At 47.7% G+C, this 26023-nt stretch overlaps 2 protein-coding genes across 2 annotated transcripts in view; both read left to right on the top strand.

Annotated features, from left to right (window-relative positions):
* Nucleotides 1-2350, top strand: part of LOC140710173 (uncharacterized) — a 95875-nt gene extending 93525 nt beyond the window's left edge. The window contains exon 7 of the mRNA XM_073011408.1: nucleotides 2018-2350. Coding sequence (XP_072867509.1) covers nucleotides 2018-2350 — 333 coding nt within the window. The remainder of the gene's footprint in view (nucleotides 1-2017) is intronic.
* Nucleotides 2351-2963: 613 nt separating this feature from the next.
* Nucleotides 2964-21770, top strand: FAM89A (family with sequence similarity 89 member A). Its single transcript, XM_007989778.3, has 2 exons — nucleotides 2964-3310; nucleotides 20597-21770. The coding sequence occupies exons 1-2, from the start codon at nucleotides 3020-3022 to the stop codon at nucleotides 20858-20860; spliced, it is 555 nt and encodes a 184-aa protein (XP_007987969.1). The 5' UTR covers nucleotides 2964-3019; the 3' UTR covers nucleotides 20861-21770.
* Nucleotides 21771-26023: the final 4253 nt, after the last annotated feature.

Below are 26023 nucleotides of genomic sequence, written 5' to 3'. Positions count from 1 at the left end.
TAGCAGCCTAAATGGACTAAGGTAATGTTTCAGTGGCTTAACGCAAAAAAACACATTGTCCGAAGTTATTTATTACTTCTCTCCCATTATAAGCATGAACTTTAAAAGCTACTTTATATTGGCATTGGAATAAACAGACACTAACACTCCCCAAGGATGTCAAAATATTTGTTGCATAATAGTTTCAGGTTTATACAAATAATGTCTTCACCAGCACCACAGAAATTCTGTAGAAACTTCTCCTCACCCAGGGATGTTATTTGTTGATACTGATTTCAATACGCTCACCTCACTGAGTATAGGCCAGAACGCAGAGCCTGCCTTTAAAATGGTAAGGCTGGCCGGGCATGGTGGCTCATGTCTGTAAGCCCAGCACTTTGGGAGGCCGAGGCGGGTAGATCACGAGATCAGGAGTTCAAGACCAGCCTGGCCAAGATGGTGAAACCCCGTCTCTACTACAAATACAAAAATTAGCTGGGTGTGGTGGCAGGCGCCTGTAATCCCAGCTACTTGGGAGGCTGAGGCAGAGAATTGCTTAAACCCGGGAGGGGAGGTTGCAGTGATCCAAGATCGTACCACTGCACTCCAGCTTGGGTGACAGAGTGAGATTCCGTCTCAAAAAAGAAAAAAAAATGGTAAGGTTGGCATTGTCTAAGTTATGTCTCTTTTCTCGAGTCCTGACACCACAGACCTCATGCTGCTGTCTTGCTGACCCTAACCTTCTTTTCCTTCTGCAATCCATAATTCTCTGATGTATGTGCTTTAAAATGATTTCAGTGCCACGATACTTCAAAGTGATTTCTTTTCTTATTTCACCATCACATAGCTGAACCTCCTATCACCTACCTTGAGTGATTACTGCAGGCAAGACTGCAACGTGACCAATGAAATTAAAAAAATTCATGCAGGCTGGGCGCAGTGGCTCACACCTGTAATCCCAGCACTTCGGGAGGCCGAGGTGGGTGGATCACCTGAGGTCAGGAGTTTGAGACCAGCCTTGCCAACACTGTGAAACCCCATTTCTACTAAAAATACAAAAATTGGTCGGGCGTGGTAGCATGTGCCTGTAATTCCAGTTACTTGGGAGGCGGAGACAGGAGAATTGCTTGAACCCTGGAGGCAGAGGTTGCAGTGAGCCGAGATCGCGCCACTGCACTCCAGTTTGAGTGACAGAGGGAGACTCTGTCTCAAAACAAAAACAAAAAAAAAAAAAAAAGAAAAGAAATTCCTGCTAAGGTGTGAACCAAATGTCAAAATGCTTCCCACCCCTTCCTTTCCCTTACTCCCACACAGGCAGACTGGTCACTCTTCTGAAGATACCCACCGTTTACATAAGTGAATGAATAAATACCTGACATCCAGAAATGTGACTAGGTAATTAGTGGGAGGTGAGGCACAGTGAAGAGGCGGAAAATTCTGGGCAGTGGGTGGGGTGGGAAGCCTGGGTGCTGTCAATCACACCGCCTGCACTAAAGCTTCTTCTTATCAGTCTTACCCAGTTGCAACCATCCAGGGAGAATATTGTGCCAATTTCAAAGACAATGCTTCTGGGGTGGGCTCTAGGAGGTGGTAGATTAAAGGGTACAAAACAATCCAAAGTGCAGGGCTCTTTTACGTTGGGTGTCTGAAGCGCCGAGAACGCTTTGTAATTTTGATCCCCTTGAATGTATTTAGAAAATTAAATCCCTTTATAATTAAAGCCAATAATGAAAGGGCATTAAAGTTATCCAATCTATACACTGCATTAGTTTTTAATCTGCGGTTGGGCTGTAGCCTTTACTTCTTGATCTTTTCTATCTCTAATCTGGTTATAACTGCCTGTCATTTTTACTTTTCCTGGGAGGGGCAGAGCCTCTCTTTTCTCTTTTCCTCTGAGGTGTGCGATGTGTTTTCTTTTTTTTTTTTGCCTGAGTTGATGGATAGTTTCCGAGATTTAATCCCTTTCTCTGGTTTCCTGACATTTCCACTTAGAGTTGACTCTTGTGTTCATGGCCAGACTGAAAGGCATGTTTACTAGTGCTTTGAAGTTTCAAAAGTGGGCCTGGCGTTCTTGCTGACTGCTGCGGGTACTACTGGACAAGGCCGTGCTGAGGACAGCGCTCCCGGCGGCAAGGAGCGACCTGCCCCGGTCTGGGGCCCCCAGCCCTCCCGGCGGCGAGTGGGAAGTAGCAGGAAGCGGGCTGGATTCCGCCCTCGGGGAGGGCCGGGGGTCCTGGGACTAGAGCCAAGCCTCCTCCCCTCGACGTCCCGCCGGTTGCGAGCCAGAGCCTCGGTACCCCCACCCCCTGAAACAGCCTGCTTCGTGGAATCTGAAGCGGGGCCACCCCCTGGGCAGGGCAGGGCTCGGTGAGGCTAGGAGCTGAGGAGCGCTGGCAGGTGAGGGGGGAGTCTGGAGCCGGGCTGGAGGTGAGGGGGCGTTAAGGGGTGGCACAGAGGGAGTGGAGGCGGGGCTGGGGGTGAGCCAGTGAGCTGCGGGGGTGGCACAGAGGAGGTGGGGACAGAGATGGGGGTGAGCCGGAAACATGGGGTGGGGATCAGTGGGTTCGGAGCTGAGGGTGAGCCAGTGAGCTGGGGGTGGTACAGAGGGCGTGGGGGCGGAGCTGGGGTGAGCCGGGAAGCGGGGGGTTGGCACAGAGGAGGTGGGGACAGGTGGGGGGTGAACCGGAAAGCTAGGGGTCGCGGGGGTGGTGAGTGGGTTCGGAGCTAGGGAGTGGCACAGTGGTGACGGGGCTGGAGGTGAGTCGGGGGCTTAGAGGGTAGGCACGTGGAGTTGGAGATGAATTAAGGCTTTGGAGGGGCACAGAGGCAGGGGGGCACTCAGGTGGAGGCGAGCCCGGCTGCTGGACGCGGACGCCACCCGGACCCGGGGCCCGCGCAGAGGCCTCGAGGAGAGGGGGCGGGGCCCGTGAGGGGCGTGGCGAGGGAGGGGAAGTGGGCGGGGCACCGCCGGGAAGGGGGCGGGCCGGGGGAAGCCTTGGGTTGGGGCAGCGGGGCGAGCGCGTGGCCGGGCCGCGGCGCGATGAGTGGGGCCCGGGCGGCGCCCGGGGCCACGGGCAACGGCGCGGTCCGGGGGCTGCGGGTGGACGGGCTGCCCCCGCTGCCCAAGAGCCTGAGTGGGCTGCTCCACTCGGCGTCGGGCGGCGGCGCGTCTGGGGGCTGGCGGCACCTGGAGCGGCTGTACGCGCAGAAGTCGCGCATCCAGGACGAGTTGAGCCGCGGGGGCGCGGGCGGCGGCGGGGCCCGGGCGGCAGCGCCGCCCGCCAAGCCTCCCAACCTGGACGCCGCTCTGGCGCTACTCCGCAAGGAGATGGTGAGTGGGGCTCCGCGAGCGGGGGCTCCTCCCGGTCGGACTCGCAGTCCTGGGAAAGTTCGCGGGGACCGCGCTCTGTCCGGAAGTCCCGGCGCCCACCCGCCTTTTCGGGCTCCTCGGCCCCCGGCTGCGGCGCCGTTCTCCCAACTACTCCGCTTTTTCTCGCGCGCCCAGTGCCCACGATTGGGCCCCCCCGCGGGAGAGGCCCCCGCGCAGAGAGCGGCATTCTTACGCCCGGCGCCCTCAGTCCGGCCCCGCTGGCTCGGAAACCTGGGCGCCCGGAAGCGCAGTGCGGGGTTCGCGCCTGGCCTGGGGGCGGGGGCGGGGGCGGGGGCGGCCTTGTCACCCCTCCCCGAGTGAAACAGACCTTTCCGGTGGGGGAAAGGCTTTCACAGCGGCCCAACGGATTAACGCGATTGCGTTTTCCTACCACGAAGAGGACAGCTTTTGTCCGTCGCCAGTGTAGACAGCAGATTGGAACAGCCCGGCCCCCTCCCCGGGCCCCTCCCCGGCGCCCCAGGCCGCGCGTCCATGATCCGATTACCGCGGGATGGCCCCGGCGCACAGATGGCTGTGAAAGCGGACGCACACCCCGGGCGAGGGAGGCGGCCCGGTCCCTCAGCCCCTTGAAGCTGATTGCCCAAACCCACTTGAGAAAGGTGGGAGGTGGCTGTCCTCCCGGTCTGGGTGCTGTCCATGTGAGTTCTGCGCCTTGTGTCTGAGCTCCAAACCGTGGGCTCAGTGTTTCTCTGTGCTTGGGAAGTACATTAGCTGTTTGTGGACCAGAACACACATGATTTAGGGTGATGCTAAAAGTAGGACAAGGGCAGGGGTTTAGGCAACAGCGAGTCTTTCCCCAGCTTTCTCGGCCAGGCATAGGCCAGACAAGAAGAAAACAAAAACTTTTCCTCTTTTCTGCCATGTTACTGGCCCCCATCACCTCCTCCCAATCCCCTCCTTTTAAAAGCCTCCCTTTCCATTCACCTCGTCCAGGTTGACTGTTTTCCCTATGGGTAAATTATTAAGGAAATCTAACATTAGGAAGGCTGCCTTTTCCCAAAACTAAATTTGCCAAAAAAAAAAAAAAAAGAAATTGTTACAGGAATCTTTTAAATATGCATCTAGTGCATTTAAGATATTGTTTAGAAAAATTCAGAGTATGCATACTTTTTTTCAGGAGCATTATCTGTTCTGAAAACTAAGACTTAATTGAATTCAGAAAGCAGCCTTAACACTTTTAATCAAAGAGATATTGTCTTCCTACTCTGTAGCTGGCATTGAAGTGATTTCCAATTCTCACTGAAAAGATTTTCTAAGCTTCTTACAGAACCACTTAAATTCCAAGCCAACCGGTTTTAATTTATTAAAAAACATTCATTGACATAAGCATCACACAGCTAGTGAACTGCATTTTAATTAGATAAATCTACACGTAGTGTGTTTACAGTCTGAACTTGGACATAGCAGAACCACGGGGGTGAAGTAGGAAGATCATCTTTGATTATTTAAGTTCCAAACTTGAGCAAGAGACAGAAAAACCTCAGGGCCACTCCTGTTGTGAAGCTGTGGTTTATAAACATGCTCTGGAGTCTTGCTGTGGTGGCTTGGGAGTCAACGTGCTATTCCCAAAAGTATTTTTCCAGGTCCCTTCTGGTGTGACTGAAGCACAACCACATCCGTATAATTATGCCTTGGACCAGAGCTCTCTGTAAGCCTATTTGAAGCACGAGAAAAACAGCCATCTTTGGTCTGCCTGGTATTTAGCTGAGATAAAGATAAGGTATGGCTGCAGGCCTTGACAAGTTCCTTTCAAGAAATGTCACAAGGCCTTTAAAGTTGCCCAGAGAATCTTTCAACTTTTTAGTTGATTTACTGACTTGGGACCATGGGGTCTGAGTGGACAACTCAAGCTGAGACTCCCTCTGGGGAGGCCTTGCAAAATAAGAACTGGGAGTTCATTTCTGAGATATCTGCAGAATAGTTTGTGTTGATCGGTTTAAGTTGAAGGCCTGAGGTCAACTCTGTGGCAGGAGACATAACTAGATGTCATGGCAGAAAGTGATAAATGCCTTAATTTTTATTTATTTTTATTTTTTAAAGCAAGCATAGAAAGAGGGACAACTTCCAGCAGGGACAGGGAGCAGGGTGGTGTGGAAGACCTCAGAAGGTGACAGAATTTCAACAAGGGAAAAAGGCACCAGGAAGACAGCTGCGGAGCTGGAACTGGGAGTTCCCCAGTTTGAAATGGGAGTGCCCCAGTTTGAAATGTGAGCAAGAAGGGGCTGGGCAGGTTGACCAACTGGACTCTGGGAAGCTGAGTAGCAAGGATGGGCGTTCAGCAGGAGAATGGGACTATCCCTGTTGGACTTTGAAGAAATGAATTCTACAGCAGGGTGCAGGAGGGAGGGCTGGACTTTGGAGGCTCAACGGGAAGATGAGAGGTGTTCATGGGAGAGGTGATGGAGTCCCCAGCAGGGCAGGGCCTTGCTAATGTGAAACAAGACTCATGTGGGAGACACTTTTCTGAAGCAGAAGCTGGAGGAATTACTGAGTCAGGGAAGATGATGAAAAGGGGATCAAAGATAACTTAAGCTTTTTTATGCAAAATGCAGCCAAGCAAAAAATTAAAAATTACAGTGCTAGCACCTAGAAATAATCACTTTTAATATTTTGGGATATCTTCTGTTAGGTGCAATGTTAAGTGCTTTCCATATAGTATCTTATTTAATTGTATAAATTCTCCATGAGATAGATACTCAAAGTCTGTTTTATATTAAAGAATGGGATGCTGAGAGTCGAACTCCCTTAAGGTCACAGACCGTACCAGGTCTGTTTGGTTCCAAAGCCCTATTTAACCATTGCAGTCTGCTGTCTGTGCACACGCACGCACTCACACACGCACACACATACATACAACACATTGATCACGTATATTTTGGTTTGCTTTTTGGGCCGCACATTGCAAATATTTTCCCAGTCAATATATAATGACTTCAGTGAGTGTGTCGTATACCACTGTATGGCAGTAAGCAGGGTTCTGAAGCTTAATAATCACTGGTGAAGTGGAGTTCATTGTAGCATTTGGGGAGTCAGGAGGAGTGATTGCTTTAGGGAGGAAAGTAATTTGTCATCACATCAGCTGAAGAGCATGTTAAACATTTCAGAATGTGGAGCTGGAAGCTGGAAGAGAGGTTTTGGTCTGGAGATAACTGGTGGAAGAGGTGGTTGGAGCTGAGGGAGTAATACAGTCTCAATGGGAGGAGAGGCCATTAGGATGCCGAGGGTGGAACCTGGGAGAGCTGGAGTCCAGGGCTGAGAAGGGTCTGTCCCATGACTGCTGGTGCCCTCCTCTGCTTGGAGAGTTGTGGTTTCAGCTCCAAGTTTCAACACCTCCTGTTCTAGTAACCCTTGTGAAATTCTGCACTACTCGTAAGTCCTCGTCCCCTCCCCAGAAGGGCCCATTTGGAAAGCTTCAAGGGTCTCACAGATAGTTACTGCTCTATAGACCAAAAAAGTCCCTTTGAAAAAGTTGATGATTATTTTTACATCAGAGAATGTTTTTAGATCATGTTTAAGAGATGATTACTGGGTGTATGTTAGATAGAAAGTGCTGTGGACGCTTTAAGGGTGAATAGGAAATATCTAGATGTTAAGGGGCTTATCACACCTGGTAGATGTGGGCGTCTTTACAGAAAAAGAATTGCTTTAGTTTGGACTAGTTTTCATTTTTCATGACCAAAGACTGTATATTAGCAATAGAAACTTAGTCTGAACTAGCTTTTGCAAAAGGAGAATCTTGTAGGCTGGATACATACAGAGACAGACTAGAACCAGGGCTTATGGGGAACCCAGGAAGTCCACTGAGGTCTTCTCTTCCCCTCCTCCTCTGTTTTGTTTCTTTCCTCCATTTTGGAACCTGGCGGCTAACAGTGGCCCCCCTCAATTTTGGCCATGCTGCTTAGTTGCAGTTTGCAAATACTGTGGAAGCATGCCAGTTGGCCTAGCTTGGGTGGCCTGGCCAGCCTGGGCCAGCCAACAGTGACAAGGACAGGATTGTATTTTAATAAGATGGTGTGAGCATGTGGATGGAATCAGACACTGGGGATTCTCTAAAGAAAGGACAGTTTGCAAAAATGGAGCAAGGGGTAATGTAGTAGATATCTACTGCAGACCCCCTTCTATTTAAAAATACTTTGCCCTCAAGGGTCCCACAATTTGAAAGTTTTTTTTTATCTGCTAAACTGATGGCTAGCTTGGCTAACTAGATCTTGGTTGCCCTTTAAAATATTTGCATGTGGTTGAAGGATGTCCTTGACTGGGTGTCAGCTGGGACCCCTGGCACACACCAGTCCTTGCATAGATTTCTACATAGACTGCCCTTCCCAGCACCTGTGCGAGGTTAGATCATCAGCCTTACAGGTAACCAGAAGTCACACTAGAGTGTAGAGACACAAAGACCCTCAGCCCTAGGGGCAGGAGAGCTTCGAGGAACTGGGGATTTGTGGGTTCAGCTGCTCCCATGGTCAGCAGCAAGGTCTAGTAGCTTTGATTTGGAATCTCTTTGCCTCAGTTTTTTCTTTAAACTATCAGTTATTTTGGTCTCCCACCTGTGCAGAGTGGGAAGTCATCCACACAGAACTTTTGAATTCCCAAATTGCACTGCTGTGTAAAGAATTGACCCTAAGAAAAAAAGAAGTTGAATTTGTGAAACCAGTAACAATTAGCTTTCCTACATTTTAGTTGACACAACTAAATGCCTAATGAGTTTGTCCAGTGAACTGGATTCCAGCTCATTAGCTGGAATAGCTGACACCCCAGTGGAGTACAGTCCTTATCCTTAATGTGAAACCAGTGTCTTACAGAGGAAGTTTCAGTCTTTAAGAGGCTGTGATTGAGTCAGGCTACGAAGTGCCATTTGGAATAAGAGGATTTGCTCCCAGTGCAGCATTCTTGATTGGCATTCGTCAGAGGAGACTGGGGATGTCCAGCGGCCTTTAATACTGTCTGTTTTCACTGGTCTTTCCACTAGCATAGTCTAGCACAGCGATCCCCGAAGGATGGACTGCCAGCTCCAGAATCTCCTAGGCTGCTGGCCCAAATGCAGATTTCAGGGCCACATTCTAGTGGAATCAGAAGCTGGGAGAAGGAATCTACCTTTTTTTTTTTTTTTTTGTGGGACAGAGTTTCGTTCTTGTTGCCCAGGCTGGAGTACAATGATGCGATCTCGGCTCACTGCAACCTCCGCCTCCCGAGTTCAAGTGATTCTCCTACCTCAGCCTCCTGAGTAGCTGGGATGACAGGCACGCGCCACCACACCCAGCTCTTTTTGAATTTTTAGTGAAGACGGCGTTTCTCCATGTTGGTGAGGCTGGTCTCGAACTCCTAACCTCAGGTGATCTGCCCGCCTCAGCCTCCCAAAGTGCTGGGATTACAGGCGTGAACCACTGTACTTGGCAGGAATCCGCATTTTTAGCAAGCCCTTTAAGACTAGAGAAGCACATGAATCAGGGATCAAAAGCTCGAATTTGGTGTTAATAAACTATGTGATATAGTTCTGATAAGCCACTTCCCTTTTTTGGCTAAAATCTCTTATTGGGAAAATGAGAATTAAATGCCATAAAGAGTCCTTTTGGCCATGGCAGTATTCTTTCTTTCTTTTTTTGAGATGGAGTCTTGCTCTGTCGCCCAGGCTGGAGTGTAGTGGCGCGATCTCGGCTCACTGCAAGCTCCGCCTCCCGGGTTCACACCATTCTCCTGCCTCAGCCTCCCGAGTAGCTGGGACCACAGGCGCCCGCCACCACACCCGGCTAATTTTTTGTATTTTTATTAGAGACGGTGTTTCACCATGTTAGCTGGGATGGTCTTGATCTCCTGACCTCGTGATCCGCCCGCCTCGACCTCCCATGGGATTACAGGTGTGAGCCACCGCGCCTGGCCGGCAATATTCTTTACCCCTCATGCCCCTGGGGTTCTTTCTGGTGCCTATAGAAGAAGTTTGCTCTGTCATAACTTTTGGGCACAGGTGCGGGGCCTGTCACCAAGCAATATGCTTGGTGTCCCCAAGGGCAGTTCACAGCTATACCTACTTGCTGTGAATTCCTTGAATGCAGAGAATGGGAAGCAGGAAAGGAAGAAGGGTACAAGTTTGCTATTCTTGGGCTCAGTTCATCAAAAATTAGGCTGTCTACGGCAGTTATTAAGATTTTCAAGCCACTGCTACCCTGTACTTTTCCTGACCCTGTCCCAGTATCCACCCTATAAAAGCAAAAACTAAAAAAAGAATATCTAATGGTTTGTGTGTATGAAAGCTTGCCCATGTCTTTGGTGTGGGGTGGGGGACAGTAAGGGCAGTGTGTGGGTCGCTGGCTGGCTTCGTTCACTTAGTGCTATCTCCAAGTGAGGATAGAGTTCTCGTCCCAAGATTTGAAGATATAAAGGATTGAAAGTTTTTTTTTTTAATACCACTGTAAACTTTGCTCTATTACAGTACCTACCTGTAAAGTACTATAAATTGATATTTTTCCTAACTCATAAGTATCTTACAACTCTTCTCCTTTTTTCCCTTTTGTTTAAAGGTATGCATCTGTTCAGCGTAAATGTAAATGTGCCCCAATAATTGGCAGTGTGGGCACCTCTTCATCTGCAGATAGCCTCAAGTGAGCTGTAGGCCTGGCATTTCTGTACCTGGCAGACACGGGTGCCTCCCCTGCTCTGGGTCCTGGTCTCACTGACATGGCTGTAGTCCCCTGAGACCAGGTGGGCAAGGATGTTTAGGGAGGGTTCAAGAAGGGGACCATACCCCCGTTGCAGTTCACTCCCACCAAGCTGCAGATGGAAGTTTCACAGTTTTGCCCTGGGATTGCCTGCAGGAACTCCATGGAGACTTTACACCCCACTTTGAAAAACCAAGCTTTTCGTAATCCTGTGGAGGAAACCAGACAGACCACAGACTCCATGCTCAGGAAGCGAGCCCCGAGGCTGGCTGCTCAGATATTTGCCCCCCTTGCCAATGTCATTCCCCATATGGAGCCCTGGCCTCCTGGCCGCCTTGGCCTTTGCCTACACGCTCCTGATGTTTGGAAGTGATGATTAGACAGGATTCGTAAAGGCTGCCCGTTGCTTCCTGTGGCTTGTTCCCCACAGACACTTAACACAGATGGTCACCCTCTCCCACGAACTCTGGAGACAGAATAACCTTTAGCCTGCTTTAGAAGTCTACAGAAATTCATTAAGACATGTGGCCTTTCCCGTTTTGGTGGGCACTCTCTGTTCACTTCCTTGATTGGCCCTGACAGCCATCAGCTGGCCTAGTTTTGCAGGTGTGCGCTTTCTGAGTCTCAAGGATTCGGGAGGGAGGCACCATCTTTGACCAGAGGAGGGATCTGGGGAGAAAGGAGGGCCTCTGTCCTCTGCCCAGGGCTCTCTAGTCAGGGGGTAATTGTTGGGGAACTCCAGGCCTGTCCCAGACAGGAGAGCCTAGACTGAGGAAGAAGGTGAACTGAGATGCACGTGAAAGCGAGTGTATTCTTAGGTCGGTGACTTGGTTCACCTAAATGGATTAATAAAGTTTCTCAGCTTTCATTTCCAATAAGGTAAATATTGACAGGTATAACTCACATAAACAAAAGCTCTTTGGGACTCTCAGTTGCAATTAAAATTGGATATAAAATATCCAAGTTAAACGCTGTTAAAAGAGAAGTGGCAAGGTGTTTAACATCCCTTATAACCACAGATGTGTGCATTAAGACAATAAGGTATCAGGTTGTACCTCCAAGACCAACAAAGTTAGAAAAGCATGATCCTGTCACAATGCGGGTTTGGAGAAGTAAACCTTCTCATGCATTGCTGGGGGGCGGGGTGGGTGTAAAGTGCTGCAGGGTTTTTTGAGCGCAGTTTGGTAATACCTCTGAAATTGAATATGTATGCCTGTCTTTTGACCCTGTAATTGCATTTTTTAAAAACTCCAAAATGGCTTTGTATTAAATAGCAAAGCAGAATTGCAATATAATTTTAAGATATGTGTAACTTAGGTCACAAAAGCGATGTAAAGTGTTTGCAGTATGACTGTTAAATCTTCATACAACTAAAGCCAATTATGGACTTTTTTTATACCAATACATAAAATTATTTTGTGATGAAAAGTAGTCCAGATTGAATCACTTTATTGGTAAATATCTTTCTTCCCATTACATTTTCCCATTGCTTTGGATCTGAGGCTAGGGATTGGGGAGGATTGGAAATGCGCCTCGGGCGTTCTTCTCCTCTTGTCCTCCTTGTCCCCCACAATTTCATATTCACAAGTATATCTTAAAGAAGCATCCACACAAGTGGATAACAGCACTTGTACATGGATGCGCATTGCAGGATTTTTTTATAATGGTGATAGAATACTGTACAGTTGTTGAAAAGAATATGGTAACTATATATGTATATAGAAGGATGTTCACAGTGTAAAGTTACAAAACAGTATTTACCTGACACTGTGTATGTGGTAACAGTAGAGAAGAAACCATATGGGTGTGCATAGTGCCTTGAGGAATATATGCTAAACTACCACAAGTGGATATCTGAAGAACCACAGTTTCAAAGTGTGGTCTGGGGACCCCTAGGGGCCCCCGAGATTCTTTCAGAGGGTCCATAATTATATGATGGTGATATTGACAAATGTGACTTTTTGGTTATTGTGTAAGAAAGTGTACCGACATTTGGAAGATCCTGCATAATTTATTGAATCCATTTTCCAGCTTTTTCATATGACTAACGCTTGATATTAAAAGATCCATTCAAAGTGCAAGACTGATGGGTTTTAATGTAATAGAGTGTGAACATTTCATTGGTATAGTTCCAAATTCCACACTAAACAACAATCAACTAAAGGGCAGTAGCAAAGAGGAATATCCACGATTGTCTGAAAAGGCTATTGAAATACTCCTTCCTTTCCCAGTTATACAGCTGTGTGAGGCCAGATTTTCTTCGTTTACTTCAACCAAAACAGCACGTCACAAAGGACCAAATGCAGAACCAGATAAGCCAGACATGTAAAAAGATTTATGAAAATATTGTTTGTGTTAACATGTAATGGGCTTATTATTATTATTATTATTATTATTATTGAGACAGAACCTCACTCTGTTGCCCAGGCTGGAGTGCAATGGCAAGATCTTGGCTCACTGTAGCCTCTGCCTCCCAGGCTCAGGTGATCGATCCTCCCACCTCAGCCTCCCGAGTAGCTGGGACCACAGGCAAATGCCTCCATACCCAGCTGATTTTTGTATTTTTTGTGGAGATAGAGTTTTACCATGTTGTCCAGGCTGGTCTTGAACTGCTGGGGTCAAGCGCTCCACCTGTCTTGGCCTCCAAAAGTGCTGGAATTACAGGTGTAAGCCACCACACCTGACTGGTTTATTATTTTTAGTGGATTAATACATATTTTAAATTTTCTCAGTTTTAATTTCTAGTAATATAAATATTGATAGGTATAACCTACATAAACCAAAGCTCTTTGGGACCTTCAGTAATTTTTAAGAGTGTCTGGAGACCAAAACATTTGAGGTCTGCTGTTTTATAACAGGGAATTAAGGAGAACTGGTTCATATGATTATGAACCATTTGAATTTTTAATACAATTAGAATACAATTAGAGTGTTTATTTTTACAATCAGAAAAAAAAAAAGAATGTACAAAGACATTTCTTAAAGAAAATGGTCAATTGCTTTTCTTCATCTGTTCCCAGGACAGAACAAAAGGAAATGGGCTTAGTTTGTACAAATGTTAGTTTAGGTTAGAGATAAACAAGAATGTCCTTCTGAGAATTGTTAAATTGCAGAACTGGCTCCGTGTCAATGTGGATGCCCTCACTTGTAAGTTAGCAGGAAATCCAACCCAAACCGCTTTACCTGGTAGAGGAGTTTCCTGAAAAGTGTAGAGGTGGGATGTGCTTTGGGTTTAATGGGGCTTAATCTGGAGGCACAGTCATGCAGTCTGGTTTATCTTCTGTCTTTGAATCCTGGTGGCTCTTTAGAGTCTAGTCCTCAGCTTGGCAGGTCTAAAATATTAACAGGGGATGAAGCTGACCAAATGACACGAGTGTGTTTCTGCCCATTGGGAGGAGAAGGCTACATAGGAGACCACGTCATCAGAAGCTGTTTAGTGAGCACAGAGCTGGAACCCACCAGGAAGCTGAGAGTCCTTCAGGGGTGTTTCTGTCAAGCTTGGGTAGCTGAGCTCATAGGCCGTCTCCAACTGCATCAACACTGATGAAGTCTCTCTTTGGCTTTTTCTAAACAGTATGAAGGGCAGCATCCTTCAGTCAACACACCCTTTATCAGAAATCAGGTTATAGTCGATTAGATCTCTGCTTTCTTCAATTACAGTCCAGGCCTGTGGATATAAACTAGACATTGTGATTAGATTTGGGGCATTTACCAAGTCTTTAAAATAAATTTGTGAGCCATCTGTATATGCTTACTCATTCATTGTGTTTCTAAAAGATAACTGTGAAAGTTTTCTCATTGTTAATACATTTTCATAATAGAAAACTTAGAAAATTCAGAAAAGCCAGAAATAAAAATTGCCTGTGATCCAAGCAGCTTGCTATACCACTGCTGAGTCTGGGGCCTCTCTCTTCATCTTCCCTGCATAGGCAGTGCAGGGTGATGGTCAAAGCACCCATTTCAGAGTCCTGCAGACCTGGTGTCACTCTGCCACTGACTAGATGGTCTTAGGCAAGGGCCTTTGTCGTCTCTTTTCTTTTCCTCCCCTCCCCTCCCCTCCCCTCCCCTCCCCTCCCCTCCCCTCTCCTTTCCAGATAGGGTCTTACTCTGTTGCCCAGATTGGAATGCAGTGGTGCGATCACAGCTCACTGCAGCCTCAACTTCCTGGACTCAACTGATCCTTCCACCTCAGCCTCCCAAGTAGCTGGGACCACAGGCACGTACCACCACGCCCAGCCAAATTTTAAAATATTTTTGTGGAAATGAGGGTCTTGTCATCTTGCCCAGGCTGGCCTGGAACTCCTGGGCTCAAGCAGATCCTCCTGCCTCAGCCTCCCAAAGTGATGGAATTACAGGCGTGAGCCTATAATCTGCACCTGCTGGTTTTTTGGTTTCTAAAAAAACAACATTTTTCATGATGTTTTGGTTTAAATCGACACAAATTTCCTTTGAAAGGTTCCTCTCATCTTTTAAGCCTTGTTTCCTAGTGGTCATGTTTCTATTGTCCTTTCTTTAAGTTAGGAAGCACTCTCTCTTCCATGCAGCCTCCAGAGACATTCAGAGGCTTTCAGTGACCTAACACCCAGCTGGGAGCCACCGCCCTGTCTGAAGTGTATTTGTGTGTGGAGCCTACTGTTTTGAAAATTCCAAGTGAAAGGAAGCAGCTTCAAGGGTGGTTTGGGCTTGTTTGGCCCCATTGTTGGGAATGCTGTGGCTTGCGGGGCCACCTGCATGTGTTGCGGGAGGGGTGGAGGGGAGCTCTGGGCATGGGAGAAGAGGAGTGAATGATCAGGAAGGAAGCAGGAAGCCTGCACAGAGAGCGGAAGGACCTGCACTCGCAGTTTACAGCCATGGAAGCTGCTGATTGTTCTTGAATTTAAAGTAGAGAATAAAGGACCACAAATTGCAGGGTTTGAGCATTCCGTGTTTTTCTTAAATGAGCCTGTCTGCATTTTCAAAACGTGTGCTTTCAAAAGAGAGCTGTATTTTCTGAATCCAGCTGTGAATGTGGAGACCAGCCATCCTCCAACGACACGCGGAACACACCATTGAGATGCAGGCTGCTTCTGCTCCGAGAGTGGCTTGCGCGGCGGCTCCCCAGCCACTCCTTTTTCTGGAAGGGTGAGAGGTTCTTGTTCATGGTAACTTAACCATGTCTTACAATCAAGTCCTTTTGGATGGTCACTCTCTCCCCTTCCTGCAACCAAGACCCACATGCCTTCGGTGTAGAGAGATTGACCGCCAGGTCTGCTCTCTGAAGAGCGCTCCTGGAGGAAACTTGGTTGGGTGTCTTTGGCCCTTGATGTGGTGGGAGGCACGCGAGGACTCAGTAGTCTGGTGCTTCCCACGGGGACACCTGGTGGTGTGCAGGGCACTCGGCAGCTGCCCGTTCAGCCTGCACCTCTGACTGCCCGAGGGATGCAGCCGGAGGTCTGTGGGTGCCAGCACCACCCCACTGCCAGGCCACTTCTGCAGCTACATGTTCTCTGGGAGGGTGTCGGAGGTCTCTGCAGCCAGGCGTTGTCACTGATTCACCAAATATCTGCCTGTCTGCTCTGTAAGTTTCTGGGCTGGGTACTGAGAGATCCAAAAGGGAAATGGTGTTTGCCTTCATGGAGCTTGTCCCGTGTCAGGAGAGAGAAGACCTATGTGCACACCGATCATAGAAAGAGGAGTAAATGCCCTAGGACAGATGGAGATGGCGAGGGGAAGAGGTGAACACTGGCTGAACCAATCGTAGTCTGAAGAGTGGAGGGAATCAGGTACAGGGCGGGTGGTTAGGAGCGTTGACAGATGCAGTGGGGTTGGGAGTGTAGTGGGGGACAGTCTGGGCTGTGCAGGTTGGGAGTCAAGGGCATAAGCCTGAAGAACAGTCAGACCAGATGGTGGAGTGCTGGCTACGGATCTTCCGCCTCCCTCTAGAAAACGTAAGTGTTGCTGTGTAAACCACCACAGCTGAGGAAGAGGGGCCCGGGCTAGGAAGTCATGGTTTACTGTGCAGTGACTTACCTCATGTCCTCCGAACTGATTTAGAGGATTTCTGGTAAATCAGGAAGTTTAGTCTGGTGCCTGAAGGCAGTGGCATTGAGAGGCTGGGACGTGTGTAGGCGTGTGTGTGCGCGTGCATATGTATGTGTGTGCGTCTAATCCTTGTTAAATCCGTCTGAACTTTTGCCATGTGTTGGGTTGGGTAATAGGTGTGTGCGGGGCTGCGCTGTATTCCTAGGCGGGTCAGAATTCCTTTCTAGGCCAGTGTTCCACCTGATGACAAGGCAGCTTTGTGAGTCATCTGGGTGCTACAGTGCAGAAGTATCCAGGGAGAGATCCTCTTTGCTTTCGACTCCTTGCCGGGTGCATCACCTCAGCGGGCCTGGGAATAACTTGGAAATGGCACTGTCAGGAGAAAAGCCTGGAGCCGGGTGTCTGGCTGGAATGGAGTCATGGGGGAGTCAGAGCCTTTGAAACCTAGAAGCATTCAAGCTCCTGTGCTTACCTGGGCCGACCTCAAACCATCCTAGGAAGGAGAAAATCAGACCTGCTCTGATACCAGGGTGCCTACTGCTACTTAGGGGTTTTTCAGTGATTCATTCCTGGGGTGAGAAACTGAGTCTTGGATTTACCCACCCTGCTGGTGTCAGAGGGGCTAAGCAGGGAAGTAGGTCTAGGATTCCAGATGAACTTCTTCCATGATTTTTGAGCACATACTGATGTGACCCCGAGAGGACATGGCTTTCTTGATTAAAGTTAATATTTATTTTACTAAGTCCTAGAAAAGATAGGGATGTCAGAGCTGGCCGAGTCAGACTCCTGGGGCATGTTGATGGTATCCAGATGCAATTCTGCAGAGGAATCCTGGAAAACAGGAGCAAGTCTAGAGGAAAGGCCGCGAGTGGTTAGTGGGCAGGAGATCATAATGAAAATAGTGGAAGAGCCTGAGATATTTAGCTTGGAGAGAAGAAGACAGGGTTGGGTTTTGTTTTAGGGCATAGGGGTGGTGGAAAGTAAATGACCTTCAGATTAAAGGGTAATTAGGAAAGAGTGAAACTAGATCTGTTTGGATGCCCAGCCGTCACACCCAGCATCAAGCGCTCTGTGGGGCCTCCAGGCTGGGAGGCTTTGACTTTGTATAAAATAATCGTATTGGTTTGGAGAGGAGTGCACTGGTTTGGAAGGTCCTCCTTTTGGGGTTTGAGGTAAGATATCCCAAGTCCTTTCCTAATTGAGGGTTTCCCCTTCCTCACGAGGCAGTGTCACTGGCACGTTGTCACCCTGCCTGACTATGCTGGCTGTCTTCTGAGCGAAGGTGACCATCTGGCTCCTCATGTACCACCTCCATGCTGGATTGGGAGAGGAGCGGGAGGAACACAGTGGGACGGGGTGCTTCTGTTTTCAGAGCCTGGCTGCACCTACGGCTCCTTCCTGAGGCGAGTCTGCCCACTAGCAGAGTGGAAGAGAAACCGTGGAAATAATAACAACAATGAGAATAGAGGCTATTGATTTTCTTTTTTTTTTTAGTAGCTGAGCAATTTATCCACGGTTTCTCAGCTGGTGAGTGGCGGAGCCAAGATCTGAACCCAGGCAGGGAGGTAAGCAGGTTCCGAGCCTGCACTTTTAATTCCGTGCTCTTCTGCTTGGCTGGCCTGAAATTCCAAACTTACAGGATAATAAATATAAGTGGCCCAGGAAAATCAGAAAGATATTTGTGTCAAGATCACTGGTTCTTTGCTGGAACTGGGCATCAGTATCATCTGGGTACCTTTTGTGTTATTTATTTTTTCAATAGAAAATTCCTAAACTGACTTTTCTTTCCCTCCTTCTCTCCCTTCCTTCCTTTCTTCCTTCTTTCTTTCCCTGTCTCTCCTTTTTTTCAATAGAAAATTCCCAAACTATGGATAATTTTTTTTTTTTTTTTTTTGAGACTGAGTCTCACTCTATCTCCCAGGCTGGAGTGCAGTGGCCGGATCTCAGCTCACTGCAAGCTCCGCCTCCCGGGTTTACGCCATTCTCCTGCCTCAGCCTCCCGAGTAGCTGGGACTACAGGCACCCGCCACCTCGCCCGGCTAATTTTTTTGTATTTTTAGTAGAGACGGGGTTTCACCGTGTTCGCCAGGATGGTCTCAATCTCCTGACCTCGTGATCCGCCCGTCTCGGCCTCCCAAAGTGCTGGGATTACAGGCTTGAGCCACCGCGCCCGGCCGTATGGATAATTTTTAAAACACAAATGACAGATACGCTGTTTCCCTCCCTCTTGACAGACACACATCCTATCGAACTCTAATCAAGAAAAAAAGCAAGCAGTGGTGTCTGCCCTAGGGTGTGGTGGCCTGGGCATCTCTTAAGTTGCCCATTGCTTGCCTATTCAAGGTATGCTTTTGAGATGCCATTGAATGAAGTTTGCCCTCTGAGTACAGCCCTGGAAACTGTCTCTCTTTTGCTTGCAGTTCATTTAGGACAGAGAAGCAACAGTTTATATAGGGTCACAAAGTGTTTGAGCTAGCCATAGATTAGCCAGCCCAAGTCCCCCATTTTATAGGCTGGCAGAGGGTCGGGACCTCAACCAAGCCACAGAGGATGGCAAAGCTGGGCCTGGAGACCACGCTCCCGACCTGTGACTGAGGTCTCTTCCTAAGAAAATATAGAAATTCTAGTGTCATGAGTAGTTGTGGTAACAACAGAACCCACCTCTATCTGGAAGTCTTCTCGAGTGTCTTAGCGAAAGATGCTCTGAAGGCTGGGCACAGTGGCTCACGCCTGTCATACCAGCACTTTGGGAGGCCAGGGCAAATCACTTGAGCCCAGGAGTTTGAGACCAGCCTGGGCAAGATGGCAAGACCCCATCTCTACAAAGAATTTCTTTAAAAAATTAGCCAGGGATGGTGGTATGCACCTGTAGTCCCAGCAGCTTGGGAAGTTGAGGCAGGAGGATCCCTTGAGCCCAGGAGTTTGAGGTGGCAGTGAGCTATATGGTCATACCACTGCACTCCAGCCTGGTTGACAAAGCAAGACCCCATCTCTAAGTGTGTGTGTGTGTGTGTGTGTGTGTGTGTGTATGCTACCTAATAAAACATAGTTCTGATTTTTATGGTTTATTCAGGCCGTAGGAGAGAGACAGCCAGTGTTCACTTGGCCATTTAGAGTAGTTAGAGGGTTTGAAGAATAAACCTGGAATTTGACACCCAATCTGTTTACAGGATGAACACTTTTTACCAGGCCTCAGCTTCCTTTTGTGAAAGCCCTACTGTCTTATGTGTAAAATCTTCTTGCTAGGTAAATGAGTCATTTTGGTAATTATAAAATCTGTAAATCCTCTGACACTTTCTGTGTGCTTTTCTACATGCACATACCCATGCATCTTTAGTGCTTTAGCCCAGGAGGCATTAGCCCTGTTTATTGAATGGATTGATACTGAATCTCCCTAATAGCTCCATAAGAGAAATTATTGTTCCATTTTGCCATCAACCAAGGCACCGAGATGAGGGTGATAAATGCCTTGCTCAGGGGCCAAGAAGTTGAAGGCAGGTCCCCTGGTGTTTTCGTGAGTTTCTTCCCGTTGCCATTCAGAGCAGGGTCTGTGGAACAGCAGCATTGCACAGGATCACCATAGGGGCTTGGTGGAAGCACAACCATCCAGTGGCACCAGACCCACTGAATCATGCTTGTTGAATAAGATCCCCGGGTGGTTCTCATTCACTTTAAAGGTTAAGAGGCGCTGATGCTGTTCTGTGCTTAATTTCCAAGCGGCTTAACTGTTCTCTCTTTGGTATTGGTGTAAACGATGCATTTCCTGTTCTGACCCTGCTGTTTTCTCTGGGATGGGTGTTGGGGAAGGGAGGAACTGGAAGATAAACAAGTATATGACTTTTATACATGTTCTTTGTTCTTTTGCCGCTTGTTTTTGTGGGGCTAGTTTTCAGGAGGCACTGTAGAGCCCTTCATCTTCCAGGGCTTTCTCGTACTCAGTCAGTTACTCTGGGGGGGGATCCCAGAACCATCTGGGATACGACTGACCCTGCCTGGAGGAGAGGGAGGCAGTGTAACCTCTGACCACTGAGCTGCACAGAGGTGGGTGCTCCAGGGGGATGTCACATTGGCCAGCTGCTGTCGCCGGCAGGGGGCATTCTGTTGCCCCTGGGAGTTGAGAATGACTGCATCGCTCAGATCCTAACACAGTAGCAGGGAAGGCCAATGTGGGTCTTCTCCGAGTCTAATTGGGAGAGAAGGTGACACACTCGTTTCTTGGCGTCCAAAGTGAAAGCAGGTGGGGCCACTAGAATGTGCAATGCTGTTGCTTCATCAGGCGTACTCAGGAGGGCCAGGGTAAATTCTGCAGGCTGACCTAGTTGCCTCACAGATGCGATCCTCCCTGGACTCATTGAGTAACGTCTGAGGTGTGGGCATCACACAATTAAGGTGTTCTCAAAGCTGGAAATCCAAAGCATCCGAGTGATGCTCTGAATCATTCGCCGTGTGGAAGGAATGTGCTGGTAGGCGCAGATTGCCGGCTGAGTGTTCCACCGAAATTACACTCAAGTGCTGACTTCTTGTTTTTTACCTCCCCACCCCTTCCCTCAAGGTTGGTCTCCGCCAGCTGGACATGTCCTTGCTCTGCCAACTGTACAGTCTCTACGAGTCGATTCAGGAGTACAAGGGGGCGTGCCAGGCAGCCTCCAGCCCAGACTGCACTTATGCTCTGGAGAACGGCTTCTTTGATGAAGAGGAGGAATATTTCCAGGAGCAGAACTCCCTGCACGACAGGAGGGACCGAGGTCCTCCTCGGGACTTGTCACTGCCTGTCTCCTCCCTCTCCAGCGGCGACTGGATTCTGGAGTCCATCTAGAGGGTCTTGGGAGGGATGTGACTGTTGGGAAGCCCTTCCTACTGGACACACTGTCAGCATTTGCTGCTTCTCTTGCAAGAAAGCACCTGTGTTTTGGATGGTCCTCGGGCACAGGGGATGAGTGCTACCAGTTTCATTTGTAGGCAGGGAGTTCTCCGCGGACGCATGGTGGCAGTCTGCTTTGATGGCAGCAGTTTTTGCTTAGGTGACCTAGAGGTCCTCAGCAGTATCCTCCACACCTTTCTATCGAGGTGCACCTGCTGGGGATTCATAGTGAGAATATAACAAGAGGATCTCGGTGAAAGGCCTCAGTGGGTATTTTGTGTGAGGTGGCTTGTAGCTAGCTACTTCCTTGTGGATGGTAGAGTATTCCAGTCCTCTTTGTGCTAGGGTTCTTGCTTCCAGTTTGGGATGTATTAGAACCACCATTTCACTGCTTCCCTTCCTCATTATGCTCTGCAGCTTTTCTTGCTGTTTAATGAGCTTTTAAGCCTCTCGCTTCAGCTTTATTTATTTGTAAGCTGCATTACTAACTGCCCAGTGATTCAGTGAAAGCTTTTTACTGAAAAAGTTCACATTTCTAGTCACCCCAATCAACTCGCTTTTTTCAACCAAAAATTTATATCATTCTTTGTCTATGAGGTACAAGAGGAAGGAAGATAATACAAAGACATGTTGAATAGTGGGAAAAAAAAAAAAAAAACTGGAGCAAGCCAATGTTCTGTAAAACTCACTGTAAGATGGCAAATGTTTTCATTTTTAAGATTCTGAATGTAAACTAGTGTGCTAGAAAGCAAACCACCCTCCACTCAAACCAATAATTACCTTAAGCCTTAATATATTTATTAAAATACTTTATGAGAACATTATACTTTGTAGGTTAAAAATGAGGATAAAATGCTAAACTATCTGTTGTCGTGTGTTATTTTATTCTGAGTTTGAAATCATCAACTTTCATGACTTGAATGCATTGAGTCCAAATAATGAAAAAATTACAGTTTGTTTTTCTGCCACCAAATGCATTTGAAAGAAGGTTGACTCTGTTGAGCTTAAGGAATCATTTTAGCAAGAGTAGATCACCATTTACAGCTGGTTCTCAGTGCTCTCTTTTTTTTTTTTTTTTTTTTTTGAGACGGAGTCTAGCTCTGTCGCCTAGGCTGGAGTGCAGTGGCACGATCTTGGTTCACTGCAACCACTGCCTGCCTGGGTTCAAGCAGTTCTCCTACCTCAGCCTTCCGAGTAGCTGGGATTACAGGCGCCCACCACCATGCCCAGCTAATTTTTGTATTTTTAGTAGAGACGGAGTTTCGCTGTGTTGGCCAAGCTGGTCTCAAACTCCTGACCTCGTGATCCACCCGCCTTGTAATCCCAAGGTGCTGGGATTACAAGCGTGAGCCACCATGCCTGGCCACTCTTCTGTCTTTGAATGCTGCAGACTCCTTCATCTTTCTTTTGGTGCGATAATTGCTCACTAGAGCCTCCTTCAGGTTAGGGAGAGGAAGACATCTCAACGTCATGCATCGCCCAGTGTTAACCTGTCAAGTACACCCTGTGTCAGGAACTGGGGTGAGATACAGGGAAGGAAGAATACGCCTGCTTATTTCCTCTGTTGAAAGGAGGTAAAATGAAAGGTGGCAATTAATTGCCTTCAGCACATAACTGGTCAGTGGGGACAAGAAAATTGAAAGCGGTTAAGACCAACAGAGTTAAGTTTGGGTCACTTGCGGGAACCTGTTCTTTGAGGCTGTTCCATGCTTACAGTAAGTTGAACCCTTAGATCAGCTGTTCTTGAACCTGACCACTTTAAGAATCACCTGGGGAATGTTTAGGAAAATATTGATGCCTAGGGCTGGGCATGGTGACCCATGCCTGTAATTCCAGCACTTTGGGAGGCCAAGGCAAGGCGCATCAGAAGGTCAGGAGACTGAGACCATCCTGGCCAACACTGTGAAACTCTGTCTCTGCTAAAAGTACAAAAATTAGCCGGGCGTGGTGGCGCTTGCCTGTAGTCCCAGCTACTCGGGAGGCTGAAGCAGGAAAATCGCTTGAACACAGGAGGCAGAAGTTGCAGTGAGCCGAGATCATGCCTCTGCACTGCAGCCTGGCGACAGAGTGAGACTCCATCTAAAAAAAAAAAAAAGAAAAGAAAAATACTGATGCCTGGGCTCCAGCACCCCGCATCCCTAGTCTGGATTTAATTAGGAGTGAGGTGTGGGCACCTCTATGGAGCGAGGAAGCCTCCCAGGTGATTCTAATGTGCAGAAATGTTGTGATACAGCCCTTCAGCTACATCGTGTTCAAAGCACTGTGTTCAAAACACTACAAAGTGTTGCGTAGATCAGACATGCAGAATCTCAAAGCACCCTGGCCCTGCTGAATCAGCCCTGCCTCTTAACAAGATGCCCCTGATGATTCCTTTGCACAAAGCTTGGGAAGCAGCTTCCTGTCGGCTCAGTGCCTGGCACTTGGAGACCACTGCTTCATAGAGGGCTACCAGGATCTCCTTCAGCACTGAGGAAGAGCGGGCCCCAGGGCATGATCAGGAGACCCCAGTCCTCTCAGAATGGGTCAACAATAGCAAGGGAGTGAAGCTCGAAGGACAAGTTCAGGCTTGGGGGAACTCATGGTTCAGAATGGCTCCCTTCCCTGGGTTGCTGCCTCTGGGCTGTTGTGGAACTGCAGTGATTCATTGTGCTTTTGAGTTTTGGGGCTTTCTTCTCACTATTGCTGGATAGTCTGTCAGAATTAGAAGCGGAATGAGTCGAGGCAGGCCAGGGGCCTCTCCCTTGCTGCTGGGAAGGGCCAGCACATTCCTCGTTCCTATGATGAAGATGCACGTGTATACAATAACCACCACACTTTATACTCCACTTAAAACACGTAAATAACCCCAAACTGTTACTCCAAGTATAATATGAATACAGCTTGGCAAGGAATTTAATATTTACAAAACTATAAAATGTTTTGTAATATAATTTCTTTACAAAAGGTGTCACGAGGGATTAGAAAATAAATTCAACTATTGTCCTTTATTGCCACCTGGTATAAATCATATTGTTAAGCTCAGAGTGGGACTTTCTCTGCTATTCTTGAGGTTATACTCAGTGCCCAACAGAGAGATGTTAAGGCAATCCCACATTAACTGATGAAAGCTGAAAAAAACATGATTTATTATGTGAGGCAAAGTACATAATAGTCAAAGCAAAGATTCTGTAGCTTTCTACAGCATATGTGCCGTGAACCCAGAATTGTTAATAATTCAAGCCTTGCAATCCACAGATAAGGTGCAGTTCCTCTATGTCCCTAGTAGAATTCATATTCAACTAATCGACTTGACTTGTCGCTTTCATTTGTCCCAACCTAGGCTGATACCATTTTTTCAACTAATATTTAATTTAGCACTTCTCCGGGTCACATTGGTCCAGGCACCAAGAATAACATGAAGAGCCTTGGGCAGATGTGACAGTTACACAAACACCCCAACGCATATGGTTAAGTGTTACCATAATAACATCTGAGTCAGCTTTGAAGATGGATAAGGTCTTTACGAGGAAGAGTGAGAAGGTTGACAGAGTGGCATAATCAAACTCCCCTCCACAGACTTTTATGTCTAGTGTTGTATTTCATAAAACATTTTCATTGCTTTTTTTTTTTTTTTTTTTTTGAGATGGAGTCTCACTCTATTGCCAGGCTGGAGTGCAGTGGTGCGAACTTGGCTTACTGCAGCCTCCATCTCCCGGGTTCAAGCGGACATTTTCATTCTATCATGAAAACACAGGTTAAATGATTTGCTGAAGGTCATGGCTAAATACAGGCAGAGCTGGAGTTCCTTCTCAGATGCAGTTTGTGCTCCGTGTACATTTAAGGCACAGGCAAGTGCTGCAATATGACAAATCTAGAGAGATGATCGGGTATAACCCTTTAATCTTATGTGACAGTGCTTTACTATTTAATGATTTATTGTGTAATTTTTAAGAAATCAAATCTTGCTCTGACTTCTATGCGGACAGGCCTAGTTTCTTTCAGAGCCTGTTGTCAGCAGAATATGCCAAGTGTGTGGATAATCGGGAGGCTCTACAGCATCTTAAGTCACCTCGCTGTGGGTGAGTTGGCCATTTCACGTCAACTTCCTGCCCAAAGAAAACTTTAGAAATCGAAACCTCCAAGCATGTATGGTCTTCTTGTCTTCATGATTGAGTATACTTTCAGCTCAGAGAGATTTATTCTATTGGTGGATAGTAAAGGTTATGATAACCTCTGGAAGATAACATCTGGAAGTTGCCCCTGATGAACAGCTGACCCCTGCTTGATGACGGTTTCATGGGTGAAAAAGCTACAGGAGTGTGGGTCTTCCAGCCACCTAGTGTGAGCCTTGGAAACGGCTTCACCAAACAGCCTGGCCAATGCCTCTCTTCTAGCCAATTGTGATAGGAATGCATTACTTTTCCACTGTGCCTCAGTCCTCCCAACTTCTCTGGCCACTGGTAAAGTAAGGACAAGTTCCAAAAACCCAGCTTCCTACCTAGTTCTCCTGACTGCCCTGGAGAACTTACACAAGCTCAGCATCTATAGAATGTTGAGCAAGGGTCAGGTGCGGTGGCTCACACCTGTAATCCCAGCACTTTGGGAGGCCGAGGCGGGCAGATCACAAGGTCAGGAGTTCGAGACCAGCCTGGCCACTATGGTGAAACCCTGTATCTACTAAAAATACAAAAATTAGCTGGGCATGGTGGCAGGTGCTTGCAGTCCCAGCTACTTGGGAAGCTGAGGCAGGAGAATCGCCTGAACCCGGGACGCGGAGGTTGCAGTGAGCCGAGATCGCGCCACTGCACTCCAGCCTGGGTGATAGAGCGAGACTCTATCTCAAAAAAAGAAACAACCACAACAAAAAATGTTGAGCAAGGCCAGCAAAACAATCTTAGCAAAAATAAAAGCATGAAACAATAGTAAGGAAGATGTTATAGCCTAGGATGCAGATGCCCGAGGCGAGGAGAGGACAGGGGTAAATGCTAACTGGAAAATTATGTGTCCTCAATTTCAGGCAGAAGCTCAATGGTCCCATCTTCCTGTCCCATTCTGTCTCCGAGATAGAGAATCTCTAATAAGCTCAGTGAGGAATGGAGCCCCAGAAACCATTATATCAGGAAAGTAGATTTTGGTGGG

This window comes from Chlorocebus sabaeus, chromosome 25 (genome assembly GCF_047675955.1).
Source record: "Chlorocebus sabaeus isolate Y175 chromosome 25, mChlSab1.0.hap1, whole genome shotgun sequence".
NCBI lineage: Eukaryota > Metazoa > Chordata > Mammalia > Primates > Cercopithecidae > Chlorocebus > Chlorocebus sabaeus.
Note: the sequence above shows the minus strand (reverse complement) of the source record. Positions and strands in the feature narration are given on the sequence as shown.